General features: G+C 47.4%; 1 protein-coding gene across 3 annotated transcripts in view; it reads right to left on the bottom strand.

Moving 5' to 3' along the window:
* CUX1 (cut like homeobox 1) overlaps positions 1–22,909 on the bottom strand; it is a 1,218,817-nt gene that overhangs the window by 315,303 nt on the left and 880,605 nt on the right. For all 3 annotated transcript variants that reach the window (XM_086954570.1, XM_086954568.1, XM_086954569.1), the window contains one exon: positions 7,161–7,262. In XM_086954570.1, the coding sequence (XP_086810696.1) occupies positions 7,161–7,262 (102 nt within the window). The remainder of the gene's footprint in view (positions 1–7,160; positions 7,263–22,909) is intronic.

Below are 22,909 nucleotides of genomic sequence, written 5' to 3'. Positions count from 1 at the left end.
ATCTCCACCTCTCCCATGTGGCCTCCCCAGCCCTGGAGGGACGCGTCCGTCACAACTACGTGCTCCGGTTGGGGAAGGGAGAGGGATCTGCCGCTGACCCAATCGCGGTCCGTGAGCCACCACTGCAGCTTTCTCGCCGTGCCCTCCGTGATCAGGACGTTGTCGGACAGGTTGCCCTGATGCTGGGCCCACTGAAACTTCAGGTCCCACTGCAGACCCCGCATCCACCACCTGGCGTGATGCACCAGTAGGATGCAGGAGGCCATCAGCCCCAGAAGCCGCAGCGTCAACTTGACCGAGATCCGGGATAACGGCTGAAAGATGGGAATCAGAGCCTGAATATCCCGGTCCCGCTGTTCGGGCGGATAAACCCGAAACCACGCCGAGTCTAGAACCGCTCCGATGAAGAGGAGCTTCTGAGAGGGGCACAGGTGTGACTTCGGCACATTGATGGAGAACCCCAGCTGGTGCAGGTGGTCTGCCGTCGTCTGGAGGTGGCCGACGACTGTCTGGGGCGAGCCCGCCTTCAACAACCAGTCGTCGAGGTAGGGGAAGACTGAAACCTGCACAGATGAGCTGCGACCACCGCCATCACCTTTGTGAACACCCATGGGGCGCTGGTAAGGCCGAAGGGGAGCACGGTGTACTGAAAGTGCTTGTGGCCAACCGTGAACCGCAGGTAGCGCCGGTGAGCCGGCAGGACAGGGATGTGGAAATAAGCGTCCTACAAGTCCAACGCTACCATCCAGCCTCCTGAGTCCAGGGCAGCTGAGACCTGAGCCAATGTCAGCATCTTGAACTTCTCCTTCCGGAGGAAGCCGTTGACGTTCCGTAGGTCCAAGATAGGGCGTAGGCCCCCTTTGCCCTTCTTGGGTACCAGAAAGTAGTGGGAGGATCAACCACACCCTACTTCTGGCCCAGGAACGTGCTCGATGGCCCCCTTGGCCAAGAGGGCCGTAACTTCCTCCTGCAGGAGTCGCAAATGATCCCCCGATACACGGTGGTTCTGCGGTGGCATGGCTGGAGGAGTCGCCTCGAAGGGGAGGGAGTAGCCCCTTCGGACGATCTGCAGCACCCACCTGTCCGACGTGACAGTGCGCCAGTGGAGGAGGTGATGGCGAACCCTGCCACCTACTGGCGTCACATGGGCCTGAAAGAACGGACTCGGAGGGTTTTGAGGCGGATGCTGCGGGGGAAGGTGTGGACTGACCTCGCCGTTGTCCCGACCGCCGCCACGGCGGTTTCCACGGCCGCCACCGCGTTGGGTATTACCCTGCGGAGCGTGGCTGGCAGCACGTGTGGGTACACCCCTCCCGTGGCCACAAAAGGAGTGAAAGGCAGCCGATTGCTGGCGTGGGGCCGAGAGGCCCAAGGACTTGGCCGTAGCCCTGGAGTCCTTAAAACGCTCAAGCGCATGGTCTGCCTTGTCGCCAAAAAGGCGACGGCCATCAAATGGCATGTCCATCAGTGTGTTCTGGACATCGGCTGAGAAATTGGCTGACCTCAACCAGGCGTGGCGTCTGACCGCCACCGTCGTTGCCATTGCTCTACCCAGTGAGTCGGTGGTATCCAGTCCACACCGGATGGAATATCCGGCTGCATCCCGACCTTCCACAAGGGCTTGGCCGAGTTTGGCCGTACTTCCAACGGACACTCTGGCAGCACTTCCGCGACCGTATCCCACAGAGAGTGGGTGTAGCGGCCCAAGAGGCATGCGGTGTTGGAAGACCGCAGTCCCAGAATAAGGGAGGAGAAGATCTTTTTGCCATACTGCTCATACCTCTTGGATTCCCTGTCCGGCGGAGCCGACAGGAATGCGGTCTGGAAATTGGAGGCCTGGATGACCAGCCTCTCAGGGGTGGGGTGGGTGGACAGGAAACATGGGTCACCCGGGGCCGGGTGGTGGCGTCTGGCAATGTTCCTATCTACGGGCGAACCTGTAGCGGGCTTGGACCAAGTGCCCAAAAGAACGTCAGTTAAGGCCTCGTTAAACGGCAGCAGAGGCTCGGCTGAGCATGACTGCAGCTTAAGGACCTCGGTGAGGAGGTTAGTACTCACGGCCGCGATGGGGAGCTCAAGGCCCAAGGCCTTGGCTGCCCTCATCAACACCACACTATAGTTTGCCCCCTCCTCCGTAGCCACGCTAGGTGGGGAGACAAAGCCAGTGTCAGGCGAAGTGTCTAGAACCCTACGTCCCTCCTCACACTCTCCGTTCTTCCCAACTGGCCTTGTTATCCACTCCTAGATACAAAAGGAAGAAACACGGTGGGCTCAGGTTCTCCTTCCTGGCCCCCACCTTTTGGAATTCCCTCCCTCTGTCTCTCAGATTGTCTACTCCGTATCCCAAATTCAGATCTTCCCTCAAAACTCTTCTTTTTACTGAATCCTACAAATAAATGTTCTCTGTTGCTACCTCATCTGCTCTCTTCATTATGGCGCCAAGAAACCTAATGGTGTTAGTTGCGCCTTACAAATTTGTTTAACATAACATAACATAACACTAGCCTCCCAAAGTTCACCTGCCCAGTCCTCTTAAGACTGGCATTCACGTGCTAGAGGGTCCTCAGACCCCTCCCAATCCTCCTCATCACCCATCACCTGGTACTCAGGGTCAGCAAAGGATGGGGCCGGTTCATGGAAAGTGAACTCACCGAACGGCGTCTGAATCGGCGCCGGAACCGGGTCGAGGGAGGCGTCGGGGACGGCGCTGCCCGAGGACGGCGCCGGGGGTGACACCTGAGGCGCCGGGGAGGTCGTTAAGTCTACCGGCGACGACCCGCATCCGGAACCGGATCCAGCGGGGCCCTGCCGAGCCGGGCCCGAAGGCGCCGGGGCCGAAGCCCTTGACCCGCTAGGACCCCCAGACGGGCCGCTGGGCCCGAAGGCGCCGCGGAAGCCGTCAGGGAAGAGAGGTACCTCATGGCCATGAGGAACCGCTCGATCTCCCCCGGCGTCGCGTTAGGCCCAGGGACCGGAGGGTATGAGGCCGGACGCGACGCCTGCAACTCCGACGGAGGCGCGTGGGGTGTGCCACCTGAAACCCCGGCCGCGTTGCGCGAGCGTCCGGGGGAGTCGGAAGAGCGATGACGTCTCTTCGACTTCTTGTGCTTACCTGACGACTTCGACCCTGAGGAGTGATGTCGACTCCCGGAGCTATGATTGCTCCGCTACCGCGACCGGTCCCTCAACCTCCGTCCGGACCGGGACCTCTCTCGGCAAGGGGGCCGACTGCCGGAGTTCGAGTCGCTTACGGGACCGCTCCAGTCTAGCTTTCGAAGTAAGGGCCCGGCAGTCGAGGCAGGTCTTGTCGTCGTGGTCGACGCCGAGACAGTGGAGACACCGACGGTGAGGATCCGTGACCGACATCAGCCGGTCGCAATCTTCACAGTGCTTAAAACCAGGCATCCCTATCGGTACTGATCGGAGTCGAAGACTTGAAAAAGGATGATCAAAAGATCAAAAAAGTTTAGTCAAAAAGTGACTAAGGTACCACTTTTTCCGGATCTGTGCTGCTGGCGCGGAAAAAAGAAGAACTGACGTCAGCACGCGGAGGCGGCGTCTAAGTACGCCTACCGACGCGCAAGGGTACTGCTACGCAAAAATTTCCGGATCCAGTCTGACTCCTGGGGATATTCTAAGGTAAGGAATCTATCACTAACGTGTCTCTTTCAGATACACAAATAGTAACAAAGTCACTATCTGAATCACAGAAGATCCCAGAAACCGTTAGCGTCGACAACGCGGAAAAAAGGGAACTGATGTCATCACGCCGACGTGGGCCTGATATGGCGTCGGTGACGTCAGACTGAGCGCGCGCGATGCCGTGCTCCTATGATGTCGTCCACGCCGGCGTGCTACAAAGAATTTTCCGAACGTTGCTGACGCAAGGGGGATATTCACAAGGTGATTAATCCACTGGCAGATGTATCTATCAGAAACATATTGTTCAATTTTCTCTCCTTGAACTTGGGCATGAGAGAAAAATGTGTGTCTTTCCACCACTATATTACATTTTTTCTCATAATTTTCTGCTAATGCCACCTTTGCACATTCATAGAAGTCTTCTTTTTCCTCATCTGACCCTGTATCAGCTTTTCCTCTCCCCAAAAGTGGTTTAGGTAACGTGTTCAGCACCCTTCTACCTTCCACCCTTAGAATATGTTTGAGGATTGTCAACTTCCTTTTTAACACATAAACATCCCCGCCTATGGCCTCTCAGTAAGTAGTAAAGCACTCCTTCCAGTCCTCCCGCTCCATGAAAGTCGGACCTGGTTCCTGCAAAAAAGTAGGAGGAGGAACGGACTGCAATGACACTAATGTTTAATTCAAGGTATACGTAGAAAGGAATGTAAACACAAGACCTATGTGGCTTTCGTTGTCAACGCAGCACAGACAGAACAATGACAGACAAAGGTGTGCCTGTCACCGGAATAACTGACAGAAGAATTACAATTGTAGGCACAAGTTCAAGGTGAAGCCCATCCCTTTTATCTTACAGTCAGCGTGCCCATCATAGGAGCTCAACTGAAACTATCAGAATTGTCTGTACAAGTTCAGGACAATGCCAGCAACCACTGTATGACAGGCAGTCTGCCTGTCACTGATAACACCACTGACGGCTGCACGCATCGACCCCTTAAGCGATGTGTCACCCAGTGCTCTCCACTGCATTGGCACGATCAGTGAGCTCCGAGCCGCTGAGATTCTTCAATGAACTCCGCAACCCCAGACGATCGCTACCCGGAATCCACGCAATCCCACAGAGCCTACGGCAATTAAAAATGGCGGCACACACAGCATCGTCGCATCACCAGGCAACCACGCTGCTGCATGCACGCAGGGATTAGGGACGCCAGAAAATCTGCAACGTCAGGAGCCACAGAACGTAGGAACTTCCAGCCGTCACTGAGTTGAAGAGCTCCTCCAGCGTGTCTCCTCTCCGATGCTCTTGCATACCCTTCACTCTCCTTGCAGGTTGCTATGCAGCTGGACGGCAGGCCGGAACAGTGAGTTGTATCTGTTTGAACTCCAACTGGTGGAGCCACGCTCTTGCGTCGCTCTTTCAAGTACTCCTTTAAGCCATATCGTCGCTACCTATTCAAACACAAACACTCTCACCAGTTGGAGATCTATCGGTAGAATCCTTTCACAAACACCAAAATAAATTCACCTCTGAAGTTTCCAGGAGCACCCAACCTTGCCACTTCGTTGGTCACGTCTAGGGTTTACAGGTGCCAAACTTTGATTAAGAGCATCCGAAGTTGGCGAACCGTTAAATCTTCTTTTGCTTTAAATTAAATCTTTTTCTAGGTACTGCACTGGCCCTCTTCAAAAGGATCCCATCCTTGTTGCACATTTTTTAGATGACAGGACTCAGTTTCAGTGTTATGAAGGTTTATTCAAGATAGGTACAACGACACTTAGCAGCCAACCTCACAGCTCCTCTCATGGAATCCCCAGTCTGGATTCCAGTAGTGGAACATGAAGTTGCTAGGAAACATGAGGCTACTAGGGACACTACATGATAACCACATCAAATGAAAACATAACAAATGGGCAAAGGCATTAGAAGCATTTTAGTTTGTAACCACAGATACAATTGTTACCAAAAGGCAAGTGGTAGGACTAAAAACGTGAAAACCTGACTTCTCAAAGTATCACTAACCAAATATGTGAACTGATAGGAGAAGTTTGGTCGGACTCTTATAAACATTTATAAGTATAAAAGCCTGATCAACTGCAGACTATTAAAACACTTAGAGGAATCAGCCCTCGAGACTGAAGTAACCATCATTAAGCACAAGTGAATGTTTGATTAGGCAATCGCAGGTTTGACACCATGAAAGATAATAGCTACTGGCTGTGACCAACAAGTTGACCCATCTGAATTATTCTCACCCGGTCTATAAATAGATAGTGCAGCTTGCTGATCTATTTGGCATATTCACCTAGCCCAGGTCTCTCATGGCATTAAACCTTTACCCCTGCACTACACCTTTTATTTTACAATAAGGTTGGTGCAATCTTATCACAGTGGAGATCGAGATATCAGCTCTAAGTGAAAGGCCTCACTGTGGTCACCTGCTGCAAACATTCAACAGACAGAAGTACTGGAGCAGCATTCCCTAACTAAAAAAAGCAAAAGATCCATGATAGAAAAACAGGTGAAGAAAAAGTATAGAAAGGTGAAATCTTCTATACAGGCATAATCATTTGCAATCAAATCACATGCCTTTCGATTACTTTGGTGCTTCAACAACTATCCGAGTTGATGCATCAAGAGAGATTGCTGTATCAGATCAAGATATTAATCACATTCACGGACAGCTGACATGCAAAACATTCACGAGCATATCACATCTTACAAGAAAAGATGTTTACATGAGAACGTAGCTACTCTGGAGAGCAAAAAACCTGCGGTTCACATGGGCAGCCAATCTATGTTGGTTACTACCAGTGATGAGTTTCTACAAGGCCTGTGGCTGTACTGTGGAGTATGAAGAATCCTATCTTAAATGCGTATAGGTAATGTTGTATATATTTAGCCAGCAGGTTGGGTCAGAGAGCTGAAACTAGCATTGATTTTTTCAGATGGCTACAGATGACTTATCACTTTCAATGGTGATTAAAATCTCTTTTCTTTTAGATGACAGGAACATTTGTATTTACTAGTTCAACTGGGAGCTAAGGAGGGTTAGCTCGAGGTATGTGTAATTATTCCAATTTTTTTTATTTTACAGATAAAAATAACGTCTGAATGCTGTCGAATTGCTCAAATTTTTATGATTATGAATAAAGATCCTACAATGCAGAACCCAGATATACTGAACGTGCATTGTAATCTTAGAGGCGTGGTAGTTCCTGGGTGAGCCTCTAAGACTAGCATGACATGTAGGGATCAGTAGCATTGACTACAAATAAAAGTTACTTTTCTGCAGCAACAGTTCAATCAGAGTAGGTCACCTTTCATGATTCTATTTGGGTTCAATCATCTATTGAGAATGATGTTGGAACACTTCATGCAACATTTTCTTTCTTTTTTTTAACAAAAGGGAATTGCAAGGCATTAGATACCACAATTGGTCTTGCCCTATAAGAAAATACAGGAAATGTTATTAAGAATAAAGTATTTAGAGGTAAATTGAAATAGAAGAGCTCACCTGTTTTCTGTACCTGTAGCTCACGTTTGGCTTGTTCTAGAATGGATTTAATGGCTTCATCCGACCCAGACTCCTGGGCACGAATTTTTGTTGTGATGTTTCCTATGAAAAATAATGTATATCAAATAATACAATACACAATTGTTAAAAGGTGATTTGAGAAAAATGTGTACAGGATAAGTCAAGTCAAGTCAACAAGACTTTATTCGGTTTTGATTCAAACCATAAAAGTGCATTTACAATATTAACAAATTAAAACATATTAAAACACACAATAATTAAAATACATGGGTAATTAGTGCAAAAGTGCAACGTACAACACATTTCACAAAAAGTAAGTTCATTTAGTGCAGATAGTCAAATCAACAGAGATACCATCATTGGTCCAAACAATTTCTCATCTTAATGGACAATTTTAAAAATTCAATAACTTGAAGAATACTGTCACTGTGCAAAAGCTGCAAGTACAATAACGCTGGTCTGATTTGATTAAAATTAAGTTTCTTTAAAAGATTGATCAGATAGCGTTTAAGGGGATGTTCATAAAATTTACATAAAAATATAAAATGCAGCATATCCTGTGGAGACATACCGTCGCAGCCACAGGGAGCTGTAGGTTTAATAAAAGCAGCATTTTTAGGTCTAAACAACAGATGATGAAAAAGGTTTAATCTGAACCTCGTTAGCAGGAACTTCTCATGAGAAGTTAGCGATCCCATCAAATAGGGCTCCATCATATCACCTGTTTTTAACATAGCATATCTTCTTACTCTTGGTTTCAGGAGCTCAACACCTTCCCTTTCAAGTTTTCTATCCATAAAGAAGGCTCGCTTAACTGCATCCACATCGCCCTTCACTATCCCACTCGGGTGCTCAAACCAATCCAAGCGACCAAGCTTTAAAAAATGTAGTTTCAAATATTTTAACCAGGGTGTACCCATTGCCTTATCCAGAGACAAGTAATCTTTCATAATCAGGTGGGTCAATGGTATGTCTTGGTTCAGCCACAGTTTTAACCAGCAGGTCAGCGGTCGTAATGAGAAAATATCACAAAGATATTGCGACCCTAGCTCTTCGTGTGCTACTAGATTAGATGTAGCTGCTGGAACACACAAAAGGCGTTTCATAAAACAGTTTTCAGCAGTCTGTAGCTGTTCATCGGCCACATAACCCCATATTTCGCTGCCATAAACGGCAGTTGCCACAGATTTTGCATTATAAAGTTTCATCATGGCATTATTAGGTTTTTTCCCTAGTTTTGATGCGAAGTTAAAAATAGTGGCATTTGCCCTTACCAATTCCTTTTTCTTTTTATCAAGGTGTGGGCCCCAACTCAGTTTGGAGTCAAAAGAGACCCCAAGATACGTAAATGTTTTTGTGATAGGGATTACTACTTTATCTAATTAAATAGGAAGTTCCTTTTTGGCTGTTGGCCAACATGCATAATAAAGGACTTAGAGTTGTTGACCAAGAGGTTTCTTTCTGTCATAAAATTCTTAAAAGCATTTAGTAAAGCTTGCAGACCTCTCTCTGTTCTCGAGATTAAAACTGCATCATCTGCATATAAAAGAACAGGAATTCCTCGCCTGCCGACTCTGGGGCAGTCAGCCTTTACTTCCTGCAAAACGCTATCAAGATCATTAATATAAAAGTTAAAAAGAAAAGGGGCAAGAATGCATCCTTGATGCACGCCCTTCCCTATAATATAATTATCAGTTACACACAGCTTTTGAGAGTACCTAACATTAGCACTGGTGTCACTATGTAGATCCGCAAGGAAGTTCACAATCCCACTGTCAACACCCTTCTCCCACATGGACTGCCACAGCTTTCTGGCAGAATCCCATCAGGTCCCGGTGCTTTGCCAGCTGTAAGCCCCATTATACCCTCAATGACCTCACCTCTATCAAACCTAAGATAATCACTGCTGTTGCCTGGAGAGGAATTAGAGTTAGCATTCATCGTACCACCGTACAATTGCGAAAAATGTATTACCCATTCCTCTTTTGTTATGCAGCATTCCAGTCCATCCCCTGGATCCTGAGTCAAAAAAGGTCTTTTTACTACCGCCCAGAATCTAGAGCTGCACTTCAAAGTAGAGGGTTCAAGAATCTCATTCCATGCCTCCTCTCTTAAAAACTCCTTACGTCTATTAATAACAGTTTTGTATTCCTTTCTGCACTGTTGAATATTTTCCTTAATTCTGGGTTTCATTGACAGGGCTGTCCTTAGATTACGTGAAGCCCTAGAGCAGGCATTATTAAACCATCTTGGTCCCAAGATCTCAGTGCGTTTTACTGGAGCTGACATCAAATGAGACACCTTATCTGTAATACTTTGAAAAGCACTTAAAACCTGACATGGATCTGGTCCTTCCTGAGTACATTTTGCAATTTCCTCCGTACAGTGTTCCTTAATATCTTCATACAACCGATCTGGTGTGATCATATCCCACTTAAGGCACCTCCTGCCATCAGTGGTACTCAGTGTGCCATTGATACAGTTCCGTCCCTCTTTGGCCACACAGGGGCCTTTCAAGTGTACAGTCAATGGATTATGATCACTGAATTCACTGTGTTCAATGATAAGAGTCCACGAAAGTCTGCATTGACACAGAGAGCAAAATGTAATAAATGAAGGTACCCTTCCCGTGACCCCTGAACGTAGGGATTTCAAAGCGCTTATGCGGATCCCTCAATGCCATTGCCAGTGATAAATCCAAGTTGGTTAATAAATCGTTGAAAACTTCTCCATCCAATGTATGTTCCAAGTGTAATCCCTCAGAGCGTTCACAATGCAAGTCTGACAAGTTTTTAAACAGGGGATCCCCACATGGATGGACATTGAAATCAACCATTATTATAAGATTATGAAGACATTCCTTCATAGAAGTGCTAATAAATACATTTAGTGCTAATATAGAGCTAGGAGCCGAACAAACGTTAACTGCATTATAAAAATTTACCAGGCCCAACAGACAGTTATCTCCATTTAGTACTAGACCAATGATTCCAGGGTTAACTGTTAAAACTCTACGTGTTTTACAAGAGAGTGCTACGGATATATACGTTACCAGACCCCCCTTTGGTCTACCTCTGCTAGATGCTGTCGCAGGGACATAGAAAGCCTTGTACCCCTCAAGAAAGAGGTCACAGTCCACTGACCAGGTCTCTTGCAGACAAATAATCTGGAACTGCTTAATGTAGGTCACCCAATTACAGTCTTTCATCTTAGTGCCCAATCCTGCAATATTCCATGAAATTACATTGTTTCCCTGCGATTTTGCCTGGATATTTACCATTTGAGCCAAATCGCCAGAGTTACCTTTCCCTTGGCCCAAAGACTCCTCCCGTTAATCACATGCCTCTAGGCCTGAGAGCAAGTCAAATCTATTCTGTGTTTCCACCATGAACCCATTCCTGTTTTGATTAACAACATTGTATAGAAATGGTGATGTTGGAGCCAAGGGCTGAGGTTGAAACAATGGCCTGAAATTCCTGTGTCTAGCAGGGGCTTTAATCAAGTGAGTATAAAAATATCCAAGTGGACGGACACTAATGCTATTTGCATCGGACAATAAAGATGATGCTCTCAGTAAAACTGTTGCCACATGTTGGGGATGCCTGAAATTGATAACAATACAATCCCCATTGTTTAACTTTTTAGATGGGCCAATCCAGTTTACCCTTCTCACTGAGAGTATTTGATCTGAATATGCTGTTGGAAATCCACAATTAGAATACAACCAGGCTACTGCTTTATTTTTTAATGAAATATGAGTTTCCCCACGCGGCTGGACAGGATGATCTTCTATAGTTGGAACATTAGTCAAGACAGCCACATAAGGTGAGCTGTCAGGTGGAAGATTGATAAAACGGCTTCTTATTTGCCTAAAATCTGACCTACCATCCTGTTCTACAGATGCTATCACAGTCAGGTCAGTTTTTGGAGGGGGTTTAAGTGGAGCGTTCTCTGCTACAGGAACTTGCCGACAGGTCTCCTGTGCCGGCTCCCTCGAAGGGCCATGCCCTGTTACCACAGCCCTAGAACTGACAGGCGGGGCCACAGGCTGGTTTATTGATAATAGGCCACCTAGTCTATCTACCTCCAGGGCTAAGGTATCAAGCTTACTTGACAGGGGTCTAATCAGATCTTCAATTTTTGCCATCATTCTTCCTTCTAGGGTACTTAACAAAGAGAGTAAGTTGTTCAATTTGTAGTTTAAGACCACCCTCATTGTTTCCATCAGAAGGACAAGAGCCTGTGATAGGGCCATTACTAACTGGTGTAGCTGAATCGGCTCTTTTTTTTAAAAATTATAACCCCCCCCCCTCTTAAGCTGTAATTTTCTGCAATTTCTCACCAGTACAGGATAATCGCTTCACTACATAACAACAGATCTGGCATCTTGTGGGGTTTCACAGTGAAGGAAAATATGTTACCCATCAATACAAATACAGCCGAACAATGTGGGATGAGACAGGAACCAACTAAAATAAAACAGTTAAAAAAAGATCCAGAGCCTCCAACTTTAATGGCATCCTGTCCTGTGCATTTGAATCAGACTATTTCACTCACTATAGCATGTCAAAACTCTGTGCTCTTCCATTCAAATCCTGAAGCAGAACACTAAGCATATACACCAGTCTCAGATTCACTAAGGGAAGGAAGATTGGATTGGGTATAAATATGTAGAATGTACCTTGGAAACGCATAACATTTTGTTATCAATCATGGATTAAGATGTAGGAGCCAAAATACCGGTCGGTAACGGTATTTTTACCGATTCAGTAACTTCCTGATGTAGGTGGGACTCACCCAATTGGCCTACAGATTCGGTATTTTACCACCCAATCCAATTGGGTGGTAAAATACAGAATCCAGGTGTGCATGCACACCTATGCCATGTGACAGACAGACATGCCCTTAGGGCATGTCTGTGTGCCACATGGCACACATGCCAGTATTTGGGGTGCTAGAGGGTGTCAAAGTGACACCCCCTGCACCCTTGCTGGAATCGGTATTTATCGAATCGGTAAATACCGATTCGGTAATGCCCATTGATTCCTATGGGCTTCAATGCCCATAGGAATCAATGTTAACAACAAGGGGTGGTGAGGGACAGAGTCTCTGAATTAAACAGAATACTCTCACCCAGTCAAGAGATCAGGGCTAGATCCCACACCGTTTTTTAGCTCACTGCACCATCCCAGTTTCAGAACCTGGCTGTATGCAAATTAGTCTGTTCCTGTCCCAGTGCATGATGGGAACAGGGCAAACCAAACTACAAAAGCCAATTCTTACACTGGGAAGGAAACAAGCTACCGGGGACCGGTTTCTGGCATTTCAGCCTCTTCGGCCCGGCTTGCTTGAATCCTGATGGTGCAATGAGCAAGGGACTCACATCTGAGTATACCCTTCCACGCTTAGGGTGGACAAAAATATTAACAACAAGGGGTGGTGAGGGACAGAGTCTCTGAATTAAACAGAATACTCTCACCCAGTCAAGAGATCAGGGCTAGATCCCACACCGTTTTTTAGCTCACTGCACCATCCCAGTTTCAGAACCTGGCTGTATGCAAATTAGTCTGTTCCTGTCCCAGTGCATGATGGGAACAGGGCAAACCAAACTACAAAAGCCAATTCTCACACTGGGAAGGAAACAAGCTACCGGGGACCGGTTTCTGGCATTTCAGCCTCTTCGGCCCGGCTTGCTTGAATCCTGATGGTGCAATGAGCAAGGGACTCACATCTGAGTATACCCTTCCACGCTTAGGGTGGACAAAAATATTAACAACAAGGGGTGGTGAGGGACAGAGTCTCTGAATTAAACAGAATACTCTCACCCAGTCAAGAGATCAGGGCTAGATCCCACACCGTTTTTTAGCTCACTGCACCATCCCAGTTTCAGAACCTGGCTGTATGCAAATTAGTCTGTTCCTGTCCCAGTGCATGATGGGAACAGGGCAAACCAAACTACAAAAGCCAATTCTTACACTGGGAAGGAAACAAGCTACCGGGGACCGGTTTCTGGCATTTCAGCCTCTTCGGCCCGGCTTGCTTGAATCCTGATGGTGCAATGAGCAAGGGACTCACATCTGAGTATACCCTTCCACGCTTAGGGTGGACAAAAATATTAACAACAAGGGGTGGTGAGGGACAGAGTCTCTGAATTAAACAGAATACTCTCACCCAGTCAAGAGATCAGGGCTAGATCCCACACCGTTTTTTAGCTCACTGCACCATCCCAGTTTCAGAACCTGGCTGTATGCAAATTAGTCTGTTCCTGTCCCAGTGCATGATGGTAGCTTGTCTCCTTTCTGGTGAAGAATTGGCTTGGTAGTTTAGTCTGCCCTGTTCCCATGATGCACTGGGCCAGGGACAGACTGATTTGCATATAGCCAGGTTCTGAGCTGGGATGGGGCAGTGAGATAAATAACGGTGATGGATCAAGCCCTGATCTTTGGACTGGGTAAGAGTGGTCTGTTTAACTCAGACACTCTGTTCATCACCACCCCCTTTTTGTAAATCATAGGAATCAATGGGCATTACCGAATCGGTATTTACCGATTGTTACAGAATCGGTAATTCAATTACCGAATTCACCTACATCTCCCCCCTTCTATTTTACCGATTCATAAATACTGAATTGGTAAAATTCGGTATTTATGAATCGGTAAAATATACTTACCTACATCTGGCCCCATGTCTCAAAAATTTATATCTTCAGTAGAACACCAAGAAATATCACGTTGCTGTTAATCATAGGGTGGAGAGAAAAACACAATACAATTTCCAGTGAAAGAGGGAGAGGGGGGGCCGGATTTTTCAAAAATGTCCACAGCACTGAAAACACTAAGAGGCTAATTAACAAAAACATTTATGAGTATGTGAAGTGATACTCCTGTTGAACCATTTCACATACTCCTACATACCTTCCTGAATTGGCCCCAACACACCTAAACTGGGAATATTCATATACCATCAGTATAAACAGAAAGGTTGGTGCACCCTTTGCACTTTTAAGAATAGGAAGTTAGACTTTGGGGTTAATCTTTAAAGGCGTATATGAATATGTGGAGTACTACTTATAAATGCCTTTGTAAATTGGCCCTGTGGTATTATTTATTTATTCTTTTACAACAGATGCTTATGATGCATCCCAGCGCATAGCCCTGCTCCGGCAGAGTAGCTGTCTGAGGCGGTGTTGGCCTGACCTTCACCCCTTGTTCCCCTGATTCCTACGTGATGACCATCAATCTTAGTTACTTGCTCCTGACAATCTGCCTCGGGTTCGGGGTCACAGAATGATATGCGGATCCGCATTGGTGGTACTCTGACACGCCTGGGAGGGGTGGGGGGTTGGGAGAGGAGGGGGCGAGGGGTAGAGGAAGAGGAGAGGAGAGGGGGGAAGAGAGGGGGGGGGTATGCAGAAACGGAGGGGGGTTTTGGGAGGGCTCGGAAGGGGAGGGGGGTGAGTTTAGCGAGAGGGACGAAGTTTGGTTGGGACTGTTGCCAGTTACAAAAGTGGGGGGGACTGAGGGGACCGAAAAGTGGCCTTGCCATCTACCAGACAACGAATTTCACTGATCCATGCGACACCCCCCAGGATGGACCTTTCTCTACATTTGCGCCCCTCAACCTCCGGGGTGTGAGCTAAATGGCTGTGTGAAGATTGAAATGGGGGTCTACATGCACGCAGATAAATGTCTGGAAAGGTGAATATAAGATGTCATAAATGCCTGTTTTTGCTGCAATAAAAATATATTTACCAAAAAAAACACAGATGCTTATGATGCAAGACAAACTTGCAATGAGCCATAAGCATTGTGAAGACCTGGTGTTCCAGAGAGGGAACAAAAAACCTTCAAATTACAACCCAACACATTACACTTTGCATCCAGAAATGGACAACTTTGAGACAGCCCTAACTAACCATTTAGAGAGTGTGACAAAAATGAGCTGTTTAGAACCTTTAGACTCCTTTGTAATATCTATATAACTTAACATCCTAGTTAAATCTAATGAATGGAAAGGATTGGTACTTACCCTGTAAGCATCTGTTCGTTGATTGTAGTGCTGTAAATTCACATGCTTTGCACACTCCTGCCATCTAGTGTTGGGTCCAAATGATTACAAGTTGTGTTTCTTCAAAGAAGCCTCCTCTCGGTGATATTGCTCATGGGTATCAAATTCATTGTTAGATTGTTTTCCCGCAGTCGGGTGAGAATGCAGTGTGAGTAAGAGTTAGTAAAGAAATGACCATGCATATAATAATGTGCATAGGTACTGCAATGCCACAGGTCTCCGGGGAGGCCGACGGGCGCATGTGAATCTACAGACCTACATGCCACGAACAGATGCTTACAGGGTACATAACAATCTGGTCAATGGCATGTGTGGCTGAAGATAAACATGCTTTGCATTGAGTAGAAAGCACCTGTGGGTGTGGCAGTGATATGCAAATGGGTTTGTAACACTACCTGTCCTACATTTGCATTTTGGCATGCTAATATATCCAGACAGTAATGTTTACTGAAATTGTGTGGGGTTGACCATGTTGCAGCTTTATAAATTTCAGATATTGGTATATTGCCCAGAAAAGCCATTGAAGCTCCTAATTGCAAGTAAGGTTTGCTTTAGGAGGTATAGGCAAAGTTCTTTTAGTTTTGAGGTAACATGTTTGAAAGCATTTACCCCCCCAAAAGAAATACCGGATTTTGAAATGGGCTTTCATATATGAGGTGGCGAGCAAGCCACAAAGAGTTGCTTGGTTTTACGAAACTCTTTAGTTCTATCAATACAGTACATTAAAGCTCTTTTAACATCTAATGTATGTAGGGCTCTTTCTGCAACTGAATAAGGTTGCAGTAAGAAGGCCGGTAATTTAACGGACTGATTTAAGTGAAAAGGAGAAAATACCTTTGAAGGAATTTGGGTTAGTGCAAAGGACCATTTATCTCTGTGTAGCTGGAACAAAGGTTCTTCCTACGTTAGTGCCTGGAGCTCACTGACATATCTAAGAGAAGTGATGGCCACCAAAAAAGATATCTTCTAAGATAGGAATGGGAGAGGGCAGATATGCAAGGGTTCAAATGGTGAACCCATAAGGCTGGTGAGTACAATGTTAAAATTCCAAGCAGGTTCAGTGGGAACCCTGGGTGGGATTACTCTTAAGACATTCTATGAACACCTTAATAAGTGGTATTTTGAATAGTTATAAATGTTGCCTGTTTTGCAGATCGGCAGTTACTGCATCTAAACATAAGCAAATTGAGGAGTACGCTATTCCCGAATGGAGTAGACAGCAAATGGAGTAGACAGTAGACAAGGTGTGGCAGAGTTGGACGTGTGTACCCCGACAGTAGAAAACAAATGTTTTCCATTTTGCAGCGTAGCACGCACTGGTTGTGGGTTTAAGAGCCTCTTAGAGAATGGCCATACATTCCGGCGGGAGATTTATGTAACCAAATTCTATGACCTCAGGACCCAAATTGCAAGGTTGCGTTCCCTTGGATTTGGGTGCCTGACTTGTCCATGATTCTCAGTGAGAAGATCCAGGTTGAGGGGAAGCTTCTCGTGTGGCACCACTGAGAGTTTGAGTAGCGTGGTGAACTATGGTTCTCGAGCCCAAGAGGGCGCTACTAGAATGAGGGTTAGAGACATTTGCCAAAGCTTCTGAATCACAAATGGATGAAGAGGGATGTGGAAAAGCATAGGCAAAAATACCTGACCATTTCATTCATAGAGCATTGCCCTAAGCGAGTGGATGTAGTACCCTGGAGCCAAAGTTTGGGCATTTTGCATTGCTTGCTGTTCCAAAGAGGTCCATCTGTGGCAACCCTCACCTGTGAAAGCATGGGAGGAAGACTCTCTGTTGGAGTTTCCACTCATGGACTTGTTGCCGCATCCTGCTGAGGAGGTCGGCAGAACTGTTGGCCATCCCTGGGAGATGCTTCGCTAACAGCTGAATGTTGTGACGTATTGTCCAATGCCAAAGCACCTGAGGCCGGCATGATAACTGGAGAGAATGATCTGGGAGCAGGATCCAGGAGCGGCCACCCTTTTGATAGAGTGATGTGGGAGACTCCCTACCAACACTAGTTCTTCTAATTTACCCTGTAACTGAGACCATTGACACGCCAGCCATTCCTGCAGCGGACGCATATGTAGTCTTGCATGTGGCACTATTGTAATACAAGACGCAGCCAAGCCAAGTCGCAGCCATTCCTGCAGCGGACGCATAAGTAGTCTTGCATGTGGCACTATCATAATAAAAGACACAGCCAAGCCTAGAAGTTGTTGGACTGTTGAGTTGATTGGGGTGAAACTGATGTAGCAGTTATGTGATGTTGTGAATCCTGGCTGCATTTGGGTAGGCTAATCCTGTGTGTTGAGAATAGTTCCTCAATAGGGTTGAGTCTGTGAAGGCTTAAGATGTGATTTCTGTATGTTGATTGTAAATCCCAAATCATGAAGAAGTTGTATGTTAGGTTATTTCAACTTATTAAGCGCTAGAATCGGCCCCAAAGGGTTATCTTGTCGCGAGACCCGGGGCAGAAGTATAGGCTATCAATGACCTAAATTAGGTGGGTCTTAAGCGCCTTCCTGAAAAATAAATGGTTTTCCCAGAGACAAAGTTACGTGGCCAGATTATTCCAAAGGTGGGGGGCAAGGAAAGAAAGACCTACAGCTTGCCCTGGCCTTCTTAAACCAGGGGACTCTAAGCAGGGCGTTATCGCGGGACCTAAGAAGTCTCAATGAAGTGTAGGGCAGAAGCTAAGCAGCTAGAAAAGAAGGCCCTTGGCCATGAAGAGCACGGTGGGTTAGGCAGCATAATTAAAAAATTATTCTCTTTTTCACCGGAAGCCAGTGTAGAGACTGCAGAAGTGGGGCTGTGGCCGAGCGCGGAGGAAGGTTGCAAACCAGGCGCACAGCAGTGTTTTTGTACCACCTAAAGTTTAGAGAGTAGATTCTGATTGATGGAAGCCAGGAGTGAGTTGCCGTAATCAAGGCGACTGATTACCAAGGCTTGAACCAAGGTTTTATTTGAGGAAAGTGGTAAGAGAGGGAAGACTATTCTCAGCAGACATAGCATATGGAGGCAGAACCCTTTGGTGGCTGCGGTGTGTTCTTTCATAGAAAGAGATTGCTCTAAGCGGACTCCAAGGTTTTTTACTACAAGAAGATGAGCTTGTTCAAATAGCATAATTTCAGTTTTTGTAGGGTTGAGTTGCAGTCGGTTTTCCAACATCCAAGTCGCTATGACCTTCATCACCGGAGGAGAATAAGGCCTTAGATTTGGACAGGTTGGAGTGAAAAGAGAAAAGTAGCTGCGCGTCGTCAGCGTATAAAAAAATCTCAAACACAAAACCTCTGACGATCTTAGCAAGTGGGGCCATATACATATTAAAAAGCATTGGGCTCAGACAGGAGCCCTGGAGTACTCCACGACCCAGTGTCATAGTTCTGGACCAGTATGGGAAGAGAATATTTGTTTGGGATCTGTGTGACAGGAAATCCGCTAACCATTTAAGGGATATTCCTTGGATCCCTAAATCCTGGAGTTTGTCAAAAAGTCGGGATGATACACCGTATCAAATGCTGCTGACAACTCTAACAAGTTCAATATAGTTGGGACATTAGCGCCAAGAGAGCGTCAATGTGTGTCTGAGTGTGTTGTAGGCACAACTGAAGAGTACTGGCTTTGATCAGCCAGTTGGCCAGATACAGTAAGGTATGAATACTGTATCTTCGTACATGTGCTGCAACTACCGCTAGACATTTGGCGAACACGCGGGGTGAAGTGGTGACCCCAAATGGAAGCACTCTGAACAAATGTGTTCCTGCTATGACAAACCTGAGGTATTTTCTGTGAGCTGGATGTATTGGGATGTGAAAGTAAGCGTCCTTGAAGTCTAGTGCACACAAAGTCTCCCTGTTGTAAAAGAGGAATTGCATCTTAAAGGGTCACCAAGTGAAAGGGCTCTGAGAGGATGTATTGATTTAGAGGTCTGAGGTCCAGTATAGGTCAGAGTGAACCTGACGTTTTGGGGAATGAGAGAGTATACTCCTGAACCTTCTTGTACTAGAAGAACTAGTCCTGTGACTCCTTTCTGCAAGAGAGCCTGTACTTTCTGTTTGAGCAAAGTTTGGTGCTGATGGGAAAGTATGTGCCTGCAAGGTGGGATATTTGGACGTGTTTTTATGAGCTCCAGACAATAACCACGTTGGATAATGACCAACACCGACTGGTCTGTTATGTTTTACAGTGGGGGAAGAAACTTTGTAGTCGTCCCCCAACAGGTACCAAGTGGTCGTGGGAAATGGAAAGTGAGTCACTGTTTGGAATTGGAGGGTGTGGTATGAGTGGATGTGCCTCTTCCATGCCCTTTGGAATTATTCACCCTATATATGTAGTACCTGTGACCACCTGGACCTGCTTCAGAACGGTCGCTCCACCACGCTCCTCCTGCTCATCAGCTGTAACTCTCCCTGGTATCGTTATAGCGCGCTTTACACAGGACTGCTGCTTCCTTTGAATTATAGCGCCTCACAGGCATAGCGCCACTGCTACTATCTGCCTCATTCAGCGCGACCTCGCTCAGGCTATTGGAATCATTGTAGGCTTATCTGTGCATTTGATTATAGAGCACTGCTCACTCGATAGTTTGTCATTGTGTTTCATTTACACTGCGCATTTGCTCTGATTGTGCTGCTCGCTCGTTGTATTTCTGTTGTTGCTGCCCCTGACTGCCTTTCCCTCTGACCCTCCATTTTGTTGTTGTTGATTTCCCCTGGCCCGTCCCTCAGCCACACTACCGCCTCCCTGCTGCCCCTCCCACGCTCCGCCCCATACACCATCCATTTATGGCCAATGCCCCCACGCGCAGCGTCCACGAGCTACGGCCGCGCCGAAGGTGCGCCAAAGGTAAGCCCGTCTACGCCTGGACCGCGCCCAGCGCTAGACCCCCTGGCCCTCGTAATGCCCACCCCACCCGCATTACTTACGCTGCCACCACCCTCCTAGCCCTTAACCCCGGCCGTTCCCCCAACTGCGTCCAAGCCGCTCCTGGACACACCCATGGACCCTTCTCTTGCAACTCCTGCAAGTTCGACGGCACCAAGAACAACTCCTCATCTACGAACACACAACAGATATCCGTCCCCAACCACCTACAATGCATCCTGCTCAACACCCGCTCGGTCCAAAGGCACGCCATCGACCTCTGGAATCTACTAGACACCATCTCTCCGGACGTCGCCTTCCTAACAGAAACATGGATGAACGCCACATCAGCCCCAGACATCACCATTGCCATCCCGGAAAGCTATAAGATCATTCGCAAGGACTGCACCGGCCAAACAGGAGGAGGCATCGCTATCGTCCATAAGAAATCCATCCGCATCTCAACCAGCTCAGACGTCAATCTCGCCAACACTGAACACCTTCACTTCCAGATCCACATCGACCCCAAGACCACACTCAGAGGCACCCTCCTCTACAGGCCACCAGGACCCCGCGCACAATTTAGTGAAGACATCACGGACTTCATCATTCCACACGCGCTCCCCTCCGAGGATTACATCCTTTTGGGAGACCTCAACTTTCACCTTGAAAAGAACAACGACCACAACACCACCACCCTTTTGGACAACCTCGCCAACCTCGGACTTAAACAACTTGTCACTACCCCCACCCACATCGCAGGTCACACACTCGACCCTATCTTCACCTCCAGCAAACATGTCTCCTTCAGCCACACCACAGCTCTTCTTTGGACGGACCACAGCTGCGTTCACTTTACCTACAACAAGCCCACATCCAACAACCACCCCCAACCCACTCTGCGAAGAAACTGGAACAAAATCACCATCGACCAGATCTCCTCATCGCTTCTTCAAAACCCCCCCGCCCACTCCTCAAACCCCGACCAAGCAGCCACTAACCTCACCCAATGGCTATCCAACAGCGCCAACATCCTAGCACCACTGAAAAAACGACAAATCAAACTAGGCAGCAAGAAGGCCTCCTGGTTCAACGATGATCTTAAGAAATCCAAGAAACTCTGTCGCTCCCTTGAGAAGGCCTGGAAAAAAGACCCAAATACCAGCACCAAGGACGCCTTCAAAAATGCCACCCGCATACACCACCAACTGATCCGGAATGCCAAGAAAGCCGCTTTCAAGGACCGACTAGATAGCAACGCCCACAACAGCAAGGAATTATTCAACATCGTCAAGGAATGTACCAACCCCTCAGCCAACTCCAACGACATCACCCCATCTCAAGCCCTCTGCGACTCCCTAGCTTCGTTCTTCCACAACAAAATTGCAGACATCCACAACAGCTTCAACAACCGACCCGAAGACCAACCCACCCAACCCTCTGCAGGACCCCCACCCCCCTTGAACATCCTCAATGACTGGAACCTAATCTCCACTGAGGACACCATCCGTCTGATGAACTCTATCCATTCAGGATCCCCCACAGACCCATGCCCTCACCACATCTTTAACAAAGCAGACTCCATCATAGCACCGCACCTCCGAGACGTCATCAACTGCTCCTTCAACTCCGCAACCTTCCCTGAAAGCTGGAAACATGCCGAACTCAGCGCCCTCCTGAAGAAACCCACAGCTGACCCCACCGAACTCAAAAACTACTGCCCTATCTCACTCCTTCCATTCCCGGCCAAAGTCATCGAGAAAGCGGTCAACAACCAGCTCGCCGCCTTCCTCGAAACCAACAAATCCCTCGACTCCTCACAGTCCGGCTTCCGAGCCAAACACAGCACTGAAACCGCCCTCATCGCAGCAACAGACGACATTCGAACTCTACTGGACAATGGAGACACAGTCGCCCTCATCCTCCTCGACCTCTCCGCAGCCTTCGACACAGTTTGTCATAGCACCCTCTTACAGCGCCTCAAAAACGTCGGAATCCAAGGAAAAGCACTGGAATGGATCACCTCGTTCCTCACCGGAAGAACCCAGAGAGTCCGCCTTCCACCATTCAAGTCAGAGGCCACTGAAGTCATCTGCGGCGTACCACAAGGATCTTCACTCAGCCCCACCCTCTTCAACGTATACATGAGCCCCCTCGCGGCCATCGCACGCCAACACAACCTCAACATCATCTCCTACGCCGATGACACTCAACTGATCCTATCACTCACCAGAGACCCTAGCACTGCCAAAACCAACCTGCATGAAGGAATGAAAGAAGTAGCCGAATGGATGAAGCACAGCCGTCTGAAACTGAACTCAGACAAAACAGAAGTCCTCATCCTAGGCACCTCCCCCTCCGCTTGGGATGACTCCTGGTGGCCAGAGGCCCTTGGAAAAGCACCCACCCCGACGGACCACGCACGGAACCTGGGCGTCATCCTGGATTCCTCACTCTCGATGAACAGACAAGTCAAAGCCGTTTCTTCATCTTGCTTCAATATTCTTCGCATGCTCAAAAAAAACATTTCGCTGGATCCCCACCGAAACTAGAAAAACGGTCACCCACGCACTGGTCACGAGCCGCCTGGACTACGGAAACACCCTCTACGCTGGTACCACCGCAAAACTCCAGAAAAAACTCCAACGCATCCAGAACGCTTCAGCCAGGCTCATATTAGACATCCCGCGTAAAGAACACATCTCTGGTCACCTGAAAAACCTCCACTGGCTCCCCGTCAATAAGAGGATTACTTTCCGCCTCCTAACACACGCACACAAAGCACTCTACGAAATCGGAC

The sequence above is a fragment of the Lissotriton vulgaris genome, chromosome 2_1 (genome assembly GCF_964263255.1).
Source record: "Lissotriton vulgaris chromosome 2_1, aLisVul1.2, whole genome shotgun sequence".
Taxonomy (NCBI): Eukaryota; Metazoa; Chordata; class Amphibia; order Caudata; family Salamandridae; genus Lissotriton; species Lissotriton vulgaris.
The sequence above is the reverse complement of the archived record's forward strand: the minus strand, read 5'-3'. Positions and strand labels throughout refer to the sequence as shown.